This window comes from Egretta garzetta, unplaced genomic scaffold (assembly GCF_000687185.1).
Source record: "Egretta garzetta isolate BGI_Z169 unplaced genomic scaffold, ASM68718v1 scaffold693, whole genome shotgun sequence".
NCBI classification, from domain to species: Eukaryota; Metazoa; Chordata; class Aves; order Pelecaniformes; family Ardeidae; genus Egretta; species Egretta garzetta.
In genome coordinates this window covers 181,104-199,189 of record NW_009259178.1, presented here as the reverse complement: position 1 = coordinate 199,189, position 18,086 = coordinate 181,104, and the positions used below count along the sequence as shown (strand labels likewise).

The 18,086-nt window shown below is 46.1% G+C and overlaps 1 protein-coding gene across 1 annotated transcript in view; it reads left to right on the top strand.

Moving 5' to 3' along the window:
* The window catches only part of PSD3 (pleckstrin and Sec7 domain containing 3), a 71,893-nt gene that overhangs the window by 25,469 nt on the left and 28,338 nt on the right, over positions 1 to 18,086 (top strand). Inside the window, exon 7 of the mRNA XM_035891199.1 lies at positions 17,835 to 17,878. Within this exon, the coding sequence (XP_035747092.1) occupies positions 17,835 to 17,878 (44 nt within the window). The remainder of the gene's footprint in view (positions 1 to 17,834; positions 17,879 to 18,086) is intronic.

Sequence of the window (18,086 nt, the reverse complement as noted above, 5' to 3'; positions counted from 1 at the left end):
ACCCTGGCAGGGGCTGTGGATGGAGATAAGACTCCAGTCCTGTGTAAAAGATCTGCTTTTTCTCAAAGGCTGTTTTTTGACTGGGCTTTATCTCCTGGAGAAGCACTGTAATGAAGTGACCAAATTAAGTGGGAGTTGCTGGTGCTGAACTCTTCTGAAGAACTAGTCCCCCTTAATTTCCTAAATGATCTGAATTCTTGATCAGGATTGTGTGGATATGCAATTTCCTATAGCAGCTGCAAGGTAGGGTTTATCTCATTTTGCTGTCAGTTTCCCGCACTTTAATTAAGGATGGTTTTTTTTTTTTGCCACTGTCTTTCTGCCTCCTCTTTCTTTTTTTTTTTTTTTTTTTTTTTATTTTTTCCCTTTAAAGGCTCTCCAAAGCAAAGGCTCAATTTAAAGAGAATTACTGGCATCTTGCTTCATCCATTCCAATCACTTCAGGTATTTAGCAGAGAGAGGGGAGTGAGCATCAGGTAGCTAACTTCCCTCCGCCCCATTTACGCAGAAGAAATCACACTGATCAGACTGCTGTGTACACCCTAATTGCTCTCATCTGCAGCCTCCACACTTCCTCCATTTCATGGATGAGGCTCCTTGGCAAGGAGTTCCCACCTTCCTGCTGCTGCTGAATGAGGACGGGAGCCTGATGAGTTTGGGGGGATGGGAGCGTGTGGCCGGGTGGCAGAAGGGCCCCGGGAGGACAGGGCTGACTGCTGGAGCACACCGTGGCTGTGGGCAGGGGAGGGGCGTGGAGGGGACCAAGCTTCTTGGCTCCACTGAAGGAGCCAGAGCTCTGCTCAGCAGGAGAAGAGCTTGCCTCCCTTGTGTATCCCCCAAAATGAAGTTTTTCCCTGTTAAAAATATTTCTGCTGGGATAATGTTTCTGGGGCAGCCATTCCTTATGTGTTTGAAATGAAAGATCTGTTGCAGAAGGCCCCTTTCAGCTGCTAGGAGACAAGAGAGTCTAATCTGGCAGTATAAAAGTCAGGGAATGCAGGATAAAACCATTAATCCTTGTCTTGAACAGTTGTTTGCAAAAGCATACTTTCCTTTCACTCTCCGAAGAGCCACAGAACCATAGTGACTGAAGGGAACACCTGGCTTGTCTTCGCTCCCCTCCATCCTCCGCCAGGACCTTCATGCTGCAATAACCTTTGTTTCCTTCGGCGTACGATTTTTTTGGGTGTTGTTGTTTGTCCTGTCTAAGAGTAATAACTGGTTAAAGGACACCTGTGCAGAATTGTGAATGAAACCAGGTTATGGTGGCGCATGCATTGCTTTGGGTCCCATGAGTGTGCATTTTCCTTTTGTGTTCCAGGAACTTGCTTCAGTGCATATAAAGAGAAAAATCTGAAATCTATGCACTTCTCAAGCCAAATAAACCCAGGTATTCTGTTGATGAAAGCAACATAGGATAATAGCAAAAACCTAATGCTCTCCACCAACTCTGTACCTGAGCAGGGAGAGTGGAACTTCAGAAAAGGCTTAAACCAGAACATTTTGTAATGGTGATGCAGGAATAAGAATTCATCTGTGTGGTCTAGGGGTGGTACTAGGGAATGCTTGTCTTGCTAGGAAACAGCCATTACAGGACGGGCCTGTTTCTGCTTCATGATCTGCACTTCTCTGAATTATTTTTGCTCCTCCAACCTTTCATCTGCTTGCTTTCTGATTGTTATTCAAAAGATCTCACCAGGCTTTTGTGTCAGCAAGGAGTGAAACCCAAGCAGAGTCAGCTAAGAATTTCCATTACTACTAGCTGCAATTATGTGGCTCAATACCAGGTTCCTAATGAATGTTTGGGGGCTTAATTTTCATCTGTGGAGGCAAGGTCTCTGTACTGTCTTGTCCAGGTTGATCAGACAAGTGAATAATTTTATGTGTAGCTTCTCCAGCCTGTCAGATAGCCAAGGCTGTCAGTAGTCCCCAGGTTTAACCGAAATGCTTAGCAGCTCCTGAGGATGAATGTCACCTTTCAGAGCTTCCCATTTCTTCTGCTGTCAGTGTGGAGGATACAGACTGGTAGTCTGCAGGAATGATGTGCTCTGCCACTTTAAAGGAGGAATTTGGGGCTCTTTTTGAGCTGGGAAATCTCTAATACAATGTCACACATACATTTTGGTCCCTATGACATATTACTCCCACCTCCATGTAGGTAGAAAACAAATTCTGAAAAACATTCTTTGATCTTCCACCCACTGATCTGCTTGAAATCTAAGTTCTGTGCTGCAACTCGAGGGAAGGAGGAGTAGGAATATAATTTATACCATATTTAAAAAAAAAAAAAAAAAGAAGAGGAGAAAACATTACTTCCACCAGTTTTAGAATTATTGCTATATAAATCTTTGGTATTCCTTCCTTCTGTTTGTCACCACACTTTTCAAATGACATTGGACTATTCTCTCTCTGACCCAGTTACACTGTTTTCTTTCAAGAAAGAGAGCTAGGTTGCTCCTTAAATTTTGATTTATTTTTTCTTCCTCCTTTTCCTGTGATGCTAAGTGGAACGTCTAGCTTCCTTCCGAGGTCATGCTTTCTTGGGTGATGCAGTATTCATAAGATCCTGGTACAAACATGGGGCAAATCCAAGCCACCTATTTTCTGCCATGCTGACATATGGTTTCTGGCAGGAGTCGTGGAGGTTAGAAAGGATTTCTCCTGCTTTTGGGGCAAGGCAGCTGGCCATCACTCCAGAGGTACCTGCATTTGTGGAGGAAATGGATGTCAAAGATTATGCCTGTTTTTTTCCCCCTGGAGTTCCTCCTTCCATGGTGCAATGCTTGCAAGTGTGGGTGACACATGAAACCTGTGTGGTTCTGAGTGATCTGGATTATCTTTTCCTCCCCTCCTTCTTCCTTTCCTCCCCTCCTTCTTCCTTTCCTCCCCTCCTTCTTCCTTTCCTCCCCTCCTTCTTCCTTTCCTCCCCTCCTTCTTCCTTTCCTCCCCTCCTTCTTCCTTTCCTCCCCTCCTTCTTCCTTTCCTCCCCTCCTTCTTCCTTTCCTCCCCTCCTTCTTCCTTTCCTCCCCTCCTTCTTCCTTTCCTCCCCTCCTTCTTCCTTTCCTCCCCTCCTTCTTCCTTTCCTCCCCTCCTTCTTCCTATTGTGTTTGCTGACTGAATCAGAGGGAAGCACTGAAGGGTGGTTGGTTTTCTTTTTTTACACACATCTCTGGGGGAGTGCTGGGTGGTGAGGGGTTCACCTCCCTGTGGGTTTCTGTCACAGCCATGTGCAATTTTAGGTTTTTGGTGCTTTTATGGATATGTTCGAGGCGCCGCTGTTTTCTGTAGCTACATCTGGCAGGTTTAACTTAAGGAACTTGGTGGTCTGTGTTAGTTGGTGCCTACTACATGGCTCACAATTTCTGTCAGCCCTGTTGGCAGTAGGCGATAGTTCCTAAAAAGAGGCATGCAAGAGGAGAAACTTTTTCCCCTGGAGACTATAGTGCTTTGCCAGGAAACGCAACAGCCAGTCTGTGACACAGAGCTGTTTTCAGATATGCAGGGAGCAAAATGAAGATGGGTGATGGCGTCTCTTCACTTGCAGTGCTAATCAGGATAAAGGGGGCATGATTTTTTTTGCATGCCTGCTATTATCAAAGAGCTTGTTTTCATTAAACCTGTGGTCTCCCACTATTCTCAACAGGGCACACATCTTAGGAGTGCATCTCAAGATGCAGCATGGATCCCAGAGAAGTACAGTGACATCAGGATTGATTTGGTCTTCCACCAGCCGATACGGTTTTGTGACTCTGCTCTCTTTTAGGGGCTTACTGATGTAAAAAGTCGGTAGTGAAGACTTTTGTCTGTGACCACGAGCCAGCTGGTTGTGGATGTGCTTTTAGCCTGCTGCTCATATAAAGTAAAACGTACAGCCTTCAGTTGCCCTCATGGGGTCACAGGTGCAATGCTTGTGTTTTCCTGGTGCTATGAGTTGATGTGCTTTGCTTCATGGTTGAGGTGGTCTAAAAGCACATGCTTGTGCAGCTACAATAGCCTAGTTGAGATGGGATAGCTTTCTGGGCTGTAGTAATTTGACCGCTTTCCATTGTAAGGATTACTTTCCGTATTGTAAGAGAAACCAGAGTCATCCCCAGGGATTCCTTCAGAGCACAGGTGTATGTACTACAATATAAACTATAAGAAAATGAAAGATTCTTTCTTGAAGACATCAACAGATGTTTTTTGCTGGTAAATTCAGATTGGGATAAAACCCATAAAATCTCCATAGATGGCTGGTAATAATGCAGTGTGGTTGGTAGAGAATAGGAGTCTCTCTTGGGGAAAGCTAGGTGGATAATTTTGGTTAATAATTTTGAAATTTTCTATCAATATCCATCATTCTCCCACCATACCTGCTGCTACCCTGTTAGGGTTCCTGTTGACCTGGTTGCTTACACATGTAGAAATGAAGTGGTTGCTTTAGTATTTCTGCTGTTCACAGGGATGGTGGTTGGAGGCATTTAGATTTAATCCTGATTGTCAACTCCCCCTGGTCAGCAGACCTCAGAAATTACATCTTAATATCACAGGAATATCAGTTCAATAATGTTACTGTTGATCAGTTATTGAGCTCCAGTTCTGTAGCCACTGTGTAGGAGTAGCTTCTTCAGCAGAATCAACTTTCCCCTCCCTGTCTGTTTTGGGGGGAAGAAGAAAAGAAGGTTGAAGGAAGAAGGAAAGCAATCTTATGAAAGACGTAATGCTGTTTATTTAACAAACAGTATTTAATAGCAGCATTAAAGAGTGCCACTTTTCTATACTACACAAACATGTTATTGGCTCTTGACGCTATATTTCAGGTAATTGATGCGTGCGTGTTTATTTTTTTTGGCTTTTGTTGGTGATATTTTTGTCACTGGGATCAGGCTTGAATGACGCTAATGGATTCTTGTGGCTTTGTGTGAGGACATTGGAGTTCTTCAGACACAGTAACGTGGTCCTTGGGTTTGGTCCCTAAAAGCCAGTATTGATTTCACTTTGAATTCCACAGCTCTTCTTGTGGTGTTGATTTGCTAAATGACATTAGGAGGACCAAACAAGGGGTGAGTATGTTTGGCCTCCCAGGGAAACTTGACCTGTGGGAGGAAGAGATGGGAAGTATCTTATTGCACAGTAAGTTGGAATGGCTGCCTGTTTACTCTATGGGGGATGTAGTCTGCCATAGCGCCCGTGACAGGTGAAAAGCTTTTGGGTTGCTATAAAAGGGTAAGATGGAAGGAATAGTAGAGACTTTGGTTTTTCCCATCCTGCATCTGTTTCGGACTGAAGTTTGAAATTCTCCTGCTGCTTTATGGTTTGCTGGTAGGATTCCATAAATAGGGTCACCATCCTTACTGTTGCTATCCTTTCAGTCCCCCCAGTGGCGTCACTGGGTTGTTCAGACTAAACACTGACTGAATATCTGCATCTTGCCCCTTTCCCACCACCTTTTTACTGGCCTCTGGTCAAGGGGAAGATCATGGCTTCTTGACACACCTGGAGGCGTCCCCTGGATGTGGAGAGTTTTGATTTTTCTGGTATTGCACAGCCATATCAGCCCCTCTTTAAAAAAAAAAATCCCTTCTATCCCTCTATTTATGTTAACAACCCACTTCTCCCTCAGAAATCCCTGTTGCTCAGTTACAGACAGAAATCAATCCTGTGTGCATGCTAATTTCTAAAATGGTGGGTCTTCTCTAGTGTTGAAGAGTGATCTTTCCCCAGAATAACAGTCACTGTTTACACAGGGCTACTGGATCAGTCAGGAGTACAAGACACTATTATCACTTGCAGATGAAAATCAGGAGCACTGATGAAATCTGAGCTGAATCCCTGAGCTGAAGACATTTAAGGCTTCAAAAGCATGATCTCAGGAGGCACTCTCTTTTGGAGAGCGTGAGCTGAGAGGAAGTGTTTTCCATGCTCCATTGGAAAAAAAAAAAAAAAAAAAAAAAAGATAAATTGAACAAGATGCAGCCTGTCACCTTTGGCATTTTGGACTGCTGCTTGGTTACAGCTGAACCAGACCTGTTCCCTCGTGAATTAAGGTTCCTGTCCCACCTGAGGATCTGCTAACCTCAGCTCAGAGGATGCAAGGTGGAGAACTGCTGCACTTAGGCAGCAGCGATGGTGCTGTGCTGTGGGCAACAGAAGAGAAATGTTTCTGTGATTCAGTCTAGCTTGTGTTTAATAATGAAATTGCTCTGTGTAATTCACATTGGCCTAGGTCTGTGTGTGATATTTAGGGAATATAATTATTTCGGATGTGTTGAGGGTGCTTGGGGAGGTGGCCTTATAAATCCAAGAGCAAGAATAATCTGCTAGGCAGGGGGCTGGTAGGATGGGGAGTGATTTGTGGCCATTTAACGTAGCACCTGTCGGGACCTGCTGCTTAGCTCATCTGGAGCTGTTTGATTGCAGTGAAAATTTCCTCTGAGACGAGATTTTCTTTGAAAAGCTTTTCCACTAGCAGTGGATAATTTCAGATGGGTTAAGTAACACAAAGCCTTTTCTGGGAAGTGGCACAAGTAACTTGGAGCACGCAGTTGTTCATTGCCAGAAAAAAAGGGTCTGCTGTTCCTTCGGGTACCCCCTAGCGATGACGGGTTTGTGTAAAAAGGCTGGGGCACGTCTGGGATTTGATCTTAATGTGTGAGATTGGGGTGGGCTTGCTAGACCCAACTGTTGTGGAAATGAGAATGGACTTCGCTTGTTTGCCAGGGGGGAAGAAGTGTCTACCTCAAGCAGGACAGATGCAGCATCTGTGGGTAATCAGAAGTTTGTTGCCCCAGCAACAGTTTTTATATTGATATTTAGGTCCCTTGTTCCCTATTTCACTGACACTTGTCCTTCAGCATGGTCCACACCAATTGCAGTCTGTGGGCGGGATTTGCATCTGTTGGGGTTAACGCAAGCGAAGGGTGACTGCTGACCAAAGGGCTGCTGCATACTGGGGAGGCAGCACTGTCTTCTACGAGTAAAAACGCACTAGGACGATAATGGGGCTGTCTAGCCATTTGCCTGCTAAGGACGTAAATCCTTAATTTCAAGAGGCTGGGAAGGTGTAACCAGAGGAAAAGCCCACTCACTTCATCAGCTTCTTATCTACTCCAGGGTTCTGTCACATATGTGATGGAGGACGAGCAAACTCCGATTCTGCCTTAATGTGGCTCAGCTGATGCTGAACGGGACTCGGGGCTGGACTGCCTTCACCCAGCCTTTGGCTGCCTGATGTGTTTCAGCAGGGGGCATTCGTGTTGGTGTGCCAGGGCATCAACCCCTTGTCCCTGGCCGCATGCGCGGACTTGCAGCTCCCTGTGCATTGTGGTGGGAGTGGGACAAGAGGCTCTGGTGGCCTGCCAGACCACGACCCTGCTGCTGCTGGCCTTGCCCTGCCTGGTGGGCTGGCAGCATGGGGCAGCTTGCTGAACCCTGTGTTAGCCTGCTGTGAGGTCCCCGTGTCACACAGACTTCCAGCTCCTCCTGCTCCCTCTGCACAAGCTGGTTGCCTCTTCTGAGTTTGGGATGATGTCCCCGTTGTCCACTTCTGCCTCGGCACTTGCATGAGCTGCTCTGCCTGCCCCAGCATGTGCCAGAAGCTGCCACGACCCAGTGTGGAGCAGAGCAGAGATCTCTCTCTCTTTGGAGCAGGTTGCCATGGCAATGCACAGTCTGCTGCGCTCTGGGTCTCCAGGAGCCAGAAATGATGGTGCTTTTGCAACATTGAGGTAAACATCTCCCTTTTCCCTTATATAGCGCATCCACCCCTGGTAAGAGCGCCGGCTGCCATTGGTGCTGGCCATCTCTCGCCCCCTGCGTGGGGGAGAGCGGCTCCAGGCGCCGGGAGCGCACCTGACCCGCAGAGCTAAGCTTGCGTGGGTTGGAGCGGTGCCCGTGGCGTGCGTGGGCCATGGCAGTGCCCCTCCCGTCACTGGGTGGTGTGGGTTTCCCGCTGGGGAGGAACAGGGTACCGCTTGCTCGGGAGTGGCATTGCTCACGGGGTCAGCTGCCAGAGCATGTGGTTTGCTCGTGGAAGGGTACGGCTACAGCTCTCCTGGATGCCAAGAGGGGAGATGGGTCTGCAGCTGCTTGCTCACAGCTCTGCCACTGGTTTCCACTGGTCACCTTGGGAAAGGCACCTCTTTTCCCATAAGCTCTCCTTAGAGCGTGAAAGTGGTCTTGCTCTTCCTTGCCCCATGGGAAGGCACCCCAAGGGCTCTGGCTAAAGAGTGCAAATTTCTTAGAGTTGTGGAAATTTGCTGGGGCATCTCTCTGGGGCTTGCCAGGACTTAGTTATGGTGCTGTGGGCTTTCACTCATTTCTCCGGTGCTTTGGGAATCCATCGGTATTTCTCACATCCAGAAGCCTGTAGCTGGCAGGTGATTGAAGACTCTTTTTATGGTGTCCTTTGTTATTGCAGGCAGTAATGAGCATGGCAGGCTGTTGCAGGCAGGGAAGTGTGGCCGTGTGAACTGAAAATGAATCTCTTGCTTGATCTGCTGGCATTTGTTCCAGCATCTTTCTCTCCACCTCTCTCCCTCTCACTGTTGGTGTGTGTATGAAGGGGGAGTTGATGCTGGAGAGGGGAGTGGAGCAGGGGAGGAGTTTCTATCAGCCTCTTCTTTTTCTTTTTTTTCTTTTCTTTTTTTTTTTTTTCCTCCCTGTCCAGTGACGTGAGCAATGCCTGGAACAATCAGGCTGGCTCCAAACAGTGTGCCTGAAGATGCTGGAGAAAACAGCCTAGTGCGCTTTAAGCAAACACTGATTGCTTGAGCCTGGGCTCTCCAGACGTAACCTTTTCCAGTTCCTCTGCAAGGAATTGGGAAGTGCCATTAGCTTTCTTCTCCCTCATCCTGTACGCTCACTTTTGGAAATGATTGGAGTTAACAGTGTTCAGAGCACCAGCAAAGTCCGGGTGAGAGCCACAGGTTCGGTGAAATACTCCCGAGAAGAATCTCTCTGGCGGCAGTCCCATCGGTCAAAATCTATGAAAATCTCCAACTCCTCTGAGTTTTCTACTAAAGAAAGCAAGGTAAATAAATAAATATTCATAGTGTTTCTCTTTGCTAGGAGTGGAGGTGGTGTTGCTGAAAAGGTTATGTTCTGCAGGAGTTAAGGGCTCTGGATGATCTGCAGTGATCACAGAATTGCTGTCAGGTCAGAAAAGAAAATCTCTAGGCTTGAGGAGGGACTTGAAGGTGAAAAAGGTCTGGTGTGTGATAGTGATCGGGTCTTAGAGGAATGCCCTGTCACTGAGCTTGGTGCAATAGTAAACAGTGAAAACTTGCTAGTGAGAATGCTAATCAGAGCTCTGCTCTCGGGAAAGGTGCTGGAGTTGGCAAGTGATGTCCTTGGGATTATCTGTTTAATGGGAATGATTTTCTGTAGAAAAATAGTTTTTGCTCCTTCTCTACAGCTCTGTGGTTTATTAGGTGTGGGTGCTAGGTAAAAATATTGTCTCACTTGCATGCATGATTAAATATTGCTATCAAGTATTTATTAGGAAGGCATCACTTGTGTGCTTATAGGAATACATTAGTGTATTGTAGCAGTCGGTAGCACAGGCTATGCCCAGCTGCTACAGTGGCTGTGTGCAGCATCTCCTTGCCCAGCCCAACCCAATTGTTCGGTTCCTAGGCAAACATCCCCCACTTCATGCAGTATCGCTTCTTTCCTCATTCCTCGCTCCTGCTCAATAACTGAGAGGCACCAGGAACCCCTGGCAAGAGCTTTAATAGCCGTCTCCCTCCCAAAGGTGTTCCGTGTCTCTGCCTTGGTATTAGAAGATATAACCATTTGCAAAGGTGTGTTGAATGAGGCTGAAATATTTCAGAGCATCAGCCAAAGGCATTTAACAAGCAGGCACATGCATGGGTCTTCCTGTACTGTCCCTTCCCTAAATCTCGTGTCTGTCCTGAGAGAAACCTCCTCTGCTGTGATGAAAAGATCCCAGTGCTGCACAGTAGTTCCTAGCAGATCACCCTCTGCTGTTGTACAGGTTGTATGATTTCAGAGCCTCAGCTGCACAGCTTTAATCGCAGAGTAATGTGAATAGAAATAAATTAAATATCTTATTCAGTCCAGTTTCAGGAACCTCCGTTTTGAGGGCCTTATTGAGCATGATGAAGAAACAGTATACTGCTGAGGTTGTGGCAGAGAAATAGCATGGCCATCATTCTCGGGCTGTTGCTGATGCAGTATCTGCTACTCCAGCAAATGCCAAAGTAAAGGCTGCATCTTGCAGGTGCTCTGGGACCTTGCTCTTGTGATTGCTTTCACCCTAGGCATGGGAATAATTGCATGGTATTTGGTGGGAGGATTTATGTACGAAAAGTGTCTGCATATGGCAGAAACTTGGGTCTTTTTGACATTGGGTGAATCACTTAATCTCTGTACCCCTGTTCCCTCTGTCAGGCTTTGTGTCCGCTGTGTATGCGTGGTGTAATATCCTCAGGGCAGAGACTTTCTCCCAGGGATGGTGTCTGACATGGTTAGTTAACTACTGCAGTAATGAACACTCTGCGTTCATCCCTCTGTGGGATTCACATGTCTGCCTCCTGAGTGCTGTAGGTTGTTGTGTGAGAGATACCCATTTCTCTTCCTGCCTAGCTCAGTAAGTTGGGAAGCATACTGCAGCTTTGCTTTTGTCCGTAGTGCTGTTTTCTTATTTCATACAAAAGTATTTGTGTCTGTGGAGCACCTAAGACCTGTAAAAGCTGTGTTATGGAGGGCTGAGAAGATCCCTACGTGCCCGTCAGTGACGCCTGCCCAGCTGACAAGATGACAAGCGGCTCTGCCACTAATTGGTCTTGTGATTATGGGCAGCCCTGTTCTTTCCATATGTCTGTTCCCCCTTCTGCTCTTTGTCTGCCCATCTATTTTGCTAAGATGTCACTGATTTAGAGAACTGATTTATATTTGAGCTTTAGCTCTTCTGTTGTGTTGGTTCAAGAGACCTGGAAGTTGTTGCCAATGTGTAGCGTTGCAAAGGAGGTCTTTTCATCAGTGTAAGTCTGCGTGTATGTGCTTGTACATTGCACCTCACGAAATGTCTTCAGTTCTAGGCTGGGCTTTCTGGACAGTGGTGCCATGTAGATCCCCTCGGCCTCAGGCTGGGTTTGATTTGTAGATTTGTCGTCTTCCATATTTCTGTGGGTGTGTTTCCCCCTTCGTGTCTGGACTGCTTTGTATTTTATCTGGTCCCCATACAAAGTAATTTCAATGCTAAAGACCTGTTTCTCTGACTGTTTCAGCTGACCTAGGGCAGGAGACAGATTTAACCCATTTGCGCCTCAGAAACTTACTCCTCTGATACTTTGCACTTATGTGACTCAGCCTATTTTGCTGATCTAGAGAGTGTTACATATCTTCATGCTCCAGCCAGTATGAACAAGGCACCAACATGGTGCCTGCATGTGAGGTCTGACTGCTGCCAGTGTCAAAGAAGCTAGGTAGCCCAAGGGCCCATCATCTCCTTGAAAAACATCAGGTAGCGCTTCTGTGCGCACGTATATATGCATATATGTATACAGGCTCCACTAGGCGATGCATCCTGGGTGTGCATTACAGGCAGGTATCGCAGCCTCAGGCCAGCAGGAGAATCTGCAAAAAGGATACTGTGAATTGATGTACTGTTGTTCTTGGGAGCACAGGCTCAAATCCAGGCTGTGTGCAAGGTGAGTCAGAGGACCTCAGGACTGTCTGTGTGACCCAGCGTGCTCAGCAGTCTCTGCTCCCGACAGACTCTGTTTTCCTGCAGCCATGGGCTGAATAGCAGAGTGCCTGTGCCTGTCCTGCCTGCAAATGCACAGGGTCAATAAAACAATTTCAGAAATAGGCTGTGTAGGTGCTCCACTATCAAGAAACACTTCTCTAGCCTTTTCTCTGTTCACCCATAATCATTCAGTATGCTGCCTTTACCAGTAACACTGATGAAACACTCCAGCAAGTACAGAACAAATCTTTTCTAGCAACCCCCATGTATCAATTTTACAGAGGATGCATTTCTTGTGTGGCATTAATTTCTTGGCTCTCAGGAGCCCCAGCTAACCATCCTTTTCTGTTTTATGATGATATATCTGGCACAATCTTTCCTTCCTTTTTTCTTTCTTCCCTTCCCCCCCCTTCTCCATACAAACCAGATTTTTAACAGAGGAGTTTCTCTTAGAAATGTTCTCCTCCAGTTGGTGACGCACTTGAAATTCCCTGGGTGAAATGATCTCCTTTCCTTCCCCCTAAAACATTCCTATCAACCCTATCTCCACCCACACCAAAACAACATTCATCGGTTCCATATGCTGCTGAACAGCTCTGTGCTGTTTTATGAATAATGTATGCCAGCTTTTTAGAAGAACGTTTGTTGTACAAACCAGTGGAATTTGAATTTGGGAGTGATATCAGCAGGCATGCCATGCCGTGCACTAACCCACGGGCTTCTTGGGGTACTACTCTGGCTTCCTTGCTACATCCCTGTCAGAAGGGGGGAAAAAACGTGTGAGACATTGGGGGCATGTGGGCTTAGAGCCTGGCAAGGAGCTACAGGCACTCGGTGATCAGAGCCCTCATCCTCGCCTCGCCAGGTGTTACAGATCCGTGCATGAAGAGCAGAGAAAATTTCAAGATCTGGATTTTGGGGGAGGGTGGCAAATGGGAGATGGTGAAGTAGTATATATCTGTATGCAAGCAACAGTTCTGGGGGAGGATCAACCTTCAGGTAATCACTTAAACAGCAAACTGGGACTGGTATATAGTAATGTGTTGCACCCCATCTAAACCCAGCAGAAGGCAATGACACAGAGACACGCCTGCGGCCAAAGGACATTAACACCTATCAGGACTGCATGCAGACACCTGTGATGTCTGGTATCTGTTGCCTCTGTAACCTCTTTTCTTTTTGTAGGGTTCTGCTACTTTTGTTGTTTTCCTCCCTCCCATAAACCATGTATGGTGGAAGCTGGGGCTGGTCCCAGGGGCAGAGCTGATGGACCGGTGCTGAGTGACTGGGGGAGATGCTGAACTTCTGACTGAGCACTTCTGACTGCAAAGACTGAGCACGTCTTTGCCCAGAGGTGTGACTGGGGCTTCCTTGGCTGCCTGGGGTCAACCATGTCACTACCAGCTGGAGGTGAAGAAGAAATTACCCCAGGCAGGGCTGCTTCTGACAGTGGCTGCAGGGGCAGGCAGCAAGGGCCTGGGTCAGAGAGCACAAGTGCAGCCTTGTCCTGGGGGCTGCAAAAAGCACCTGGGGTATCTTCTGTAATGGCCAGATGGTCATTCCTGCAACTCCAGAAATGAGGGTGGAACTGAGTGTAAGCAGAGATCCTACGAAACAAAAACTGGAGAAGACAGTCTGGCTCATCCCTGCTGGCTCTCTGAACTTGGTTTTGGTTCTGCCTGTTTACCTGCTCCCAGCAGGCATTTCTTCTCTTTTGTGCATGGAGCAGATACAAGAATTACCTGTGGTGTATTCATTTCCCTCTTGGCAGGTTTTTCTAGATGGGCTAGTGTGTACAGAAAGTCAGTAGTCTGCTTCAACTGCCAGCCCTGTGTTGCCTTTCAAGGGAAGGGCTTGCACAGTGCCCCAGGACCTCCTGCAGCCATCTGGCCAGGCTTTGGGGACCCTGTGCATACTTGTTACCTAGATGATTTACCCAGATGAGTATCTGGGTAAATTGTTATGAGTTTGTCCCTGTGTGCACACCTGGTTGTGCCTTTCTTTTGTTCTTCACTGCTTCTGCATGCAGAGGCTGACTCACGGCATAGCCAGCAGCTGGCAGGTGCCGAGGGCAGCCTGTTTAAATGGGTCCAATGGTTTGTGCGTGTGTCAAGGTTTTGAGGGAGGTGAGGATGGCAAGTGACCTTTTTTCTTGGCAGCTTTGTAAAATAACCAGGAGTTTTCAGAAGCACTCCCTGTATAGTTTTGCTTCTCTTTCCAATTGGAATAAAAGTACCGACTGGTGAGAGCTTGTGAAAATCTGGATTTTTAGTTGACCTACCTGCTTATCAAAGGGAAAATGGAGATGGAATTAGAAGCCTCTTAGAGTTACAGGTTTCCATTTAGCAAGTGTGTCTTGCCCAGTTTATGAACAAATACAAGCAAATACCACAAATATGTAACAAATACCATTGTTTTTTTATACTGCAGTCTGCTAAGGATCAAATTTGAGCTGCAGGAAATAGCATTAGAGTTAAAATAAGGTGTCTAGGATGTTGCCTGCTATTCTGTTTTATGCAGCAGTTTATTTCTTTTATTCTCCCTTCAAAACCACATTTTTTTTCCTTTAGGGACCTTAGAGCAGTGCTGGGCCTCAGGTGTGGTGGACCCAGAGACAAGCAATTCTCAGAAGAGGGAAAGATGTAAGGAGTAGGTTTTTGCGGTCTGGGTAATACAGTTGAAGCAGTGAAGTTGGATACTGCCGAGTGGTTGGTTGTTGGGGGTTTGGATCCTGCCTAAGGCAGCCTTGGGTGCCAAAAGAGACAGAAAGTCTCTCCCCTTTCCAAGTGGTATCGGTCCAGCTTGGAAGATGGGACCCGTGCAGTATTTGTTCTGGCATTCCCTGCTGTGGTCCAGCCTCCAGTCTTCTGGCTTAGATAGCAAATTTGCCAAGCACTTCCCAGGCTAGCAGGTAAGAAGCTGTGATTGTTGTCAAACTGTAAGAGTGCTTTAGATCAGAGCTTTTTTTAAAAAAACTTTGAAAAAGACATGCGTTAATAAAACCTGTCCTTGCAGCTAGTTATGTATGGTGAAAGTCACGTCCCTGCCATAATCTCTGATCAGCTTTGTTGCAATTTAGTGCAGCATTTCAGTGCTTGTCCCCAAGTTTGTTTGATTTAATCCTACTCTGGAGAAATGTCTGCTGAAAAGGGCTGCTGTCTGAATCAGGGCCTTGGGAAACAGCCGTGAAATAAATGATAGAGCAGGTGCTGGGCTGTACACCTCTGCTTACTGGTTGCAAACCATGGGAGGAGGAAATTTTTCTTCTCCAGGTCATGCGAGAGCCCAGTAGATAACAGGAAGATGTTAAAGCATAAATTGCTTTGAAGAAGGAATGTAAAGCAGCCCTAAAAGGCTGGTGAGTATGGCGGTGAGCGTGCAGCCTGGCAGCAGTCTCTGCCAAAGAGGTGGGTCGGGGGGCGGGCATGAGGACTTGTGCATCTCCATGCCCTGAGAGGTCACCTCACTGAGGTCTCAACTGAACACACTCGGTAGACACACCAAACATGCCCTGTGTGCAGTTGCCCGGGCTGTGGATACTCTCTAGGGTTTTCTCTTTAATTTTTGTAAATAGCAGAGACTTTCCAAGAGGCTATATTTGATGCTTTATGGGGGACATGGTGTCCTTTGTCAGATGTATGCCATATGACTGGGTTGGTGTCTGTTACTCCCTAAAGAAGGAAGATGGAGTCTGGCTCATTAGTAAAGACTGGGACAAACACATGTCACTCTCCACAAGGCAAAAGCCTGGGGCATTTGTTGTTCCCGCACCAATCTGGAGTGCTGCTTTTGTATGTCCTGCTCTTTGGCTATAGTGATCCCTAGAGACTTGCTTAGAAGCAAAATCCCATAAAAAGCAGTACTGCACAGGGCAGGTGTTCATTTTCAGAGGTCGTGACCCAATCTTGTAGGCTTTTGGGCCAGAGAGCAGCAAATGGCATTTCTGATACCCCACACCAGGTTTTTGCTGCATTTCAAAAACTCATCCAACCAGCTGCTTCTGAAAAAATGGGGAGGTGACAGGGGAAAAAATGCAGCCTCTTTGCCTTATATGTGGAAGTAGTTTTCCGGCTCAAAATGTAAGAGAGCATTTTAATCATAGCAGGAAGAAAAAGACAGGTCAAAGAATTGGGGGTGGGGGGGTGGGAGTGGGATGGACAGGATGGACGACTTTGGCCAAATCATTGGAAGCGTGGTGGTTTCTAATAGAAAATACTGGGTGACCGCATCAGTGTCAGCATCAGCTTGTGCAGAAACATGGAGGTGCATCTAATTCTGCTGGAGTGCTGGCTGCATGGTAGGAGAAATGTTAGCCCTTTCCTTTGCTTTCTTCCTGCAGGGTAGTCTTAGTGTCTCTTGATAGCTCTCACCTGAAAATTAAGCAAAGTGCCTGCAAACTGCCAGCAATGCCCTTTCCTTCACCTTTGTCTGGCTGTTTGCCTTTGGATCAGAGCTCCTTGTAGGAGTTTGGACAAGATAGGATAAATAGAAATAGACAGTGACAACTCCAGAGTTGGAAATACTTCATCATATTGCTGTGAATAGTGCAGCAAAGCCCTCTCTGCTAGCTCAGTTGAAGTAGGATGTGGGATGGTTCCTCCTGGTGGTCATATCTGTTCTGTCGCCCTGAGAAATCTACTTTTATGGTGCACTGTGACTAAAAGTTGCTGCATGTGTAGCATCAGCATGAGGCAAGTTGTACCAGTATGTTTGACCTGCTTGTGTGTGGTTCAGTTGAGACAGATTTTCACAGAGCTGAATATTAAGGCTCTTCAAATAGACCATGCAAGATTCAGAAAGGAGCCATTGGATCACAGGATGAGCGGTGAGATATGCTCGTGGGATTCTCGTTGCAAGTTCAGCTGTGGCATATGCACAAGACTAGTTTCAACTCTTCAGTTTTCCAAATTATTTTTGTTTTGGGTCAGAGTTAAGGCTATTTAAATGCTAATGTTTCTGTTGAGTGTGTCATAGCTATTATAGTATGTGATTTTCAGGCTTGTTCATACTTGATGTGCTACTTTTTGGTAATCATGTGCATCAACAGTTCTTCTACACGTTAACATATTTTGAGGCTGTGTAGGAGTTATGTGCCAGAGGGAGTAAATCTAGCTATGTATATAAGGTAAATTACAAATGTGGATTATAAGTGCGAGAATCAGGGACATTCCATACCAAAATACTTCACTTGAGTCAAGTGGCCTATTTGAAGAACTCCATTAGCTTGTAGTAATAGCAGGCATTTATCCATTGTATGCATCAGCTACTGGAGGGCTGAAATCAGACACACTTATCCAAGCAATGTACCTACTCCCTCTGAAAAGAAATCCATCCCAACTGTCTGATATCTGCCCAGGCTTAAGTCAGCCTCCAGGCCCTTTTCTTTGCAGGCTGGTATCAACAACAGAATTGTGACCTTTGGTGTCAAACCTACTGGTATCTTTCGTGTGAATTGAAAGGGTAACAATGCTAGCAGGCAGCAGTCCAAGACACTGATCTTCAAGCACGAAAGCTGCTTGTCATTCATTTTCTGTTTTGCACTTAGAAAAAAGGATGTGTTTATGTTTGGATGTGTGACTGGGGAAGCATTAGGTGTCTGTGAGGCTCAGGGGCTTTGGATAGCTAATTCTGGTGTAGTTTTACAGGTAAGCCCATATGGTGAAATCTTAGGCCCATTAAAGTCAGTGACAAAAAAATCTCACTGACTATCAGGAATTAAATTGGACTTTGAATTTCAAGGCTGTTGTCTCATAGAATCATTTGGTTGGAAAAGACCTTTAAGATCATCGAGCTCAACTCTACCTGTCCACTACTAAACCATGTATTTTGTGGCTTTTGCAGACTTAACAGCATTATTTAAAAAAAAAAACAAACCAAACCAAAAAAAAAACCCACACCAACAAACCAAACCACAAACCCCATAAACCTACTTGAGGAAATGACTGTAATCTCAAACCCTGCATTATGGTATGTTTTCCTTAGATAAGATTTCTGCTCAAGACTTTTGCATTACCATGAGCAGATATGGTACCTCCTTGGTCAGACAGCTCACTTGCTGGTATTAGTTAATTTTCCTCAGCCTATTAATGTATGTGTTGCAGGGGTCAAACAATAATCCCATCTCATTTCTCTCCCTTTGCAGGCCCTCTACAATTCAATCAAGAATGAGAAGCTGGAATGGGCAGTGTAAGTATACTGCGTAGAAATTAGGAGTTTAAAAATAGTGTCTGTGTAGTAATCTGTTTATAAGGCCTATGTCACCATCTGAGTGGGCTCCAAAGCCTGTAGAAGATAGCCAGTGTACGTAATGAGTTTGCTTTTCTGTTAATGAATGACCTGGCAATACTGCCTCATCTGTTTCTCCAGCAAGGGAAGTTGCTAATGATAGGAGCCA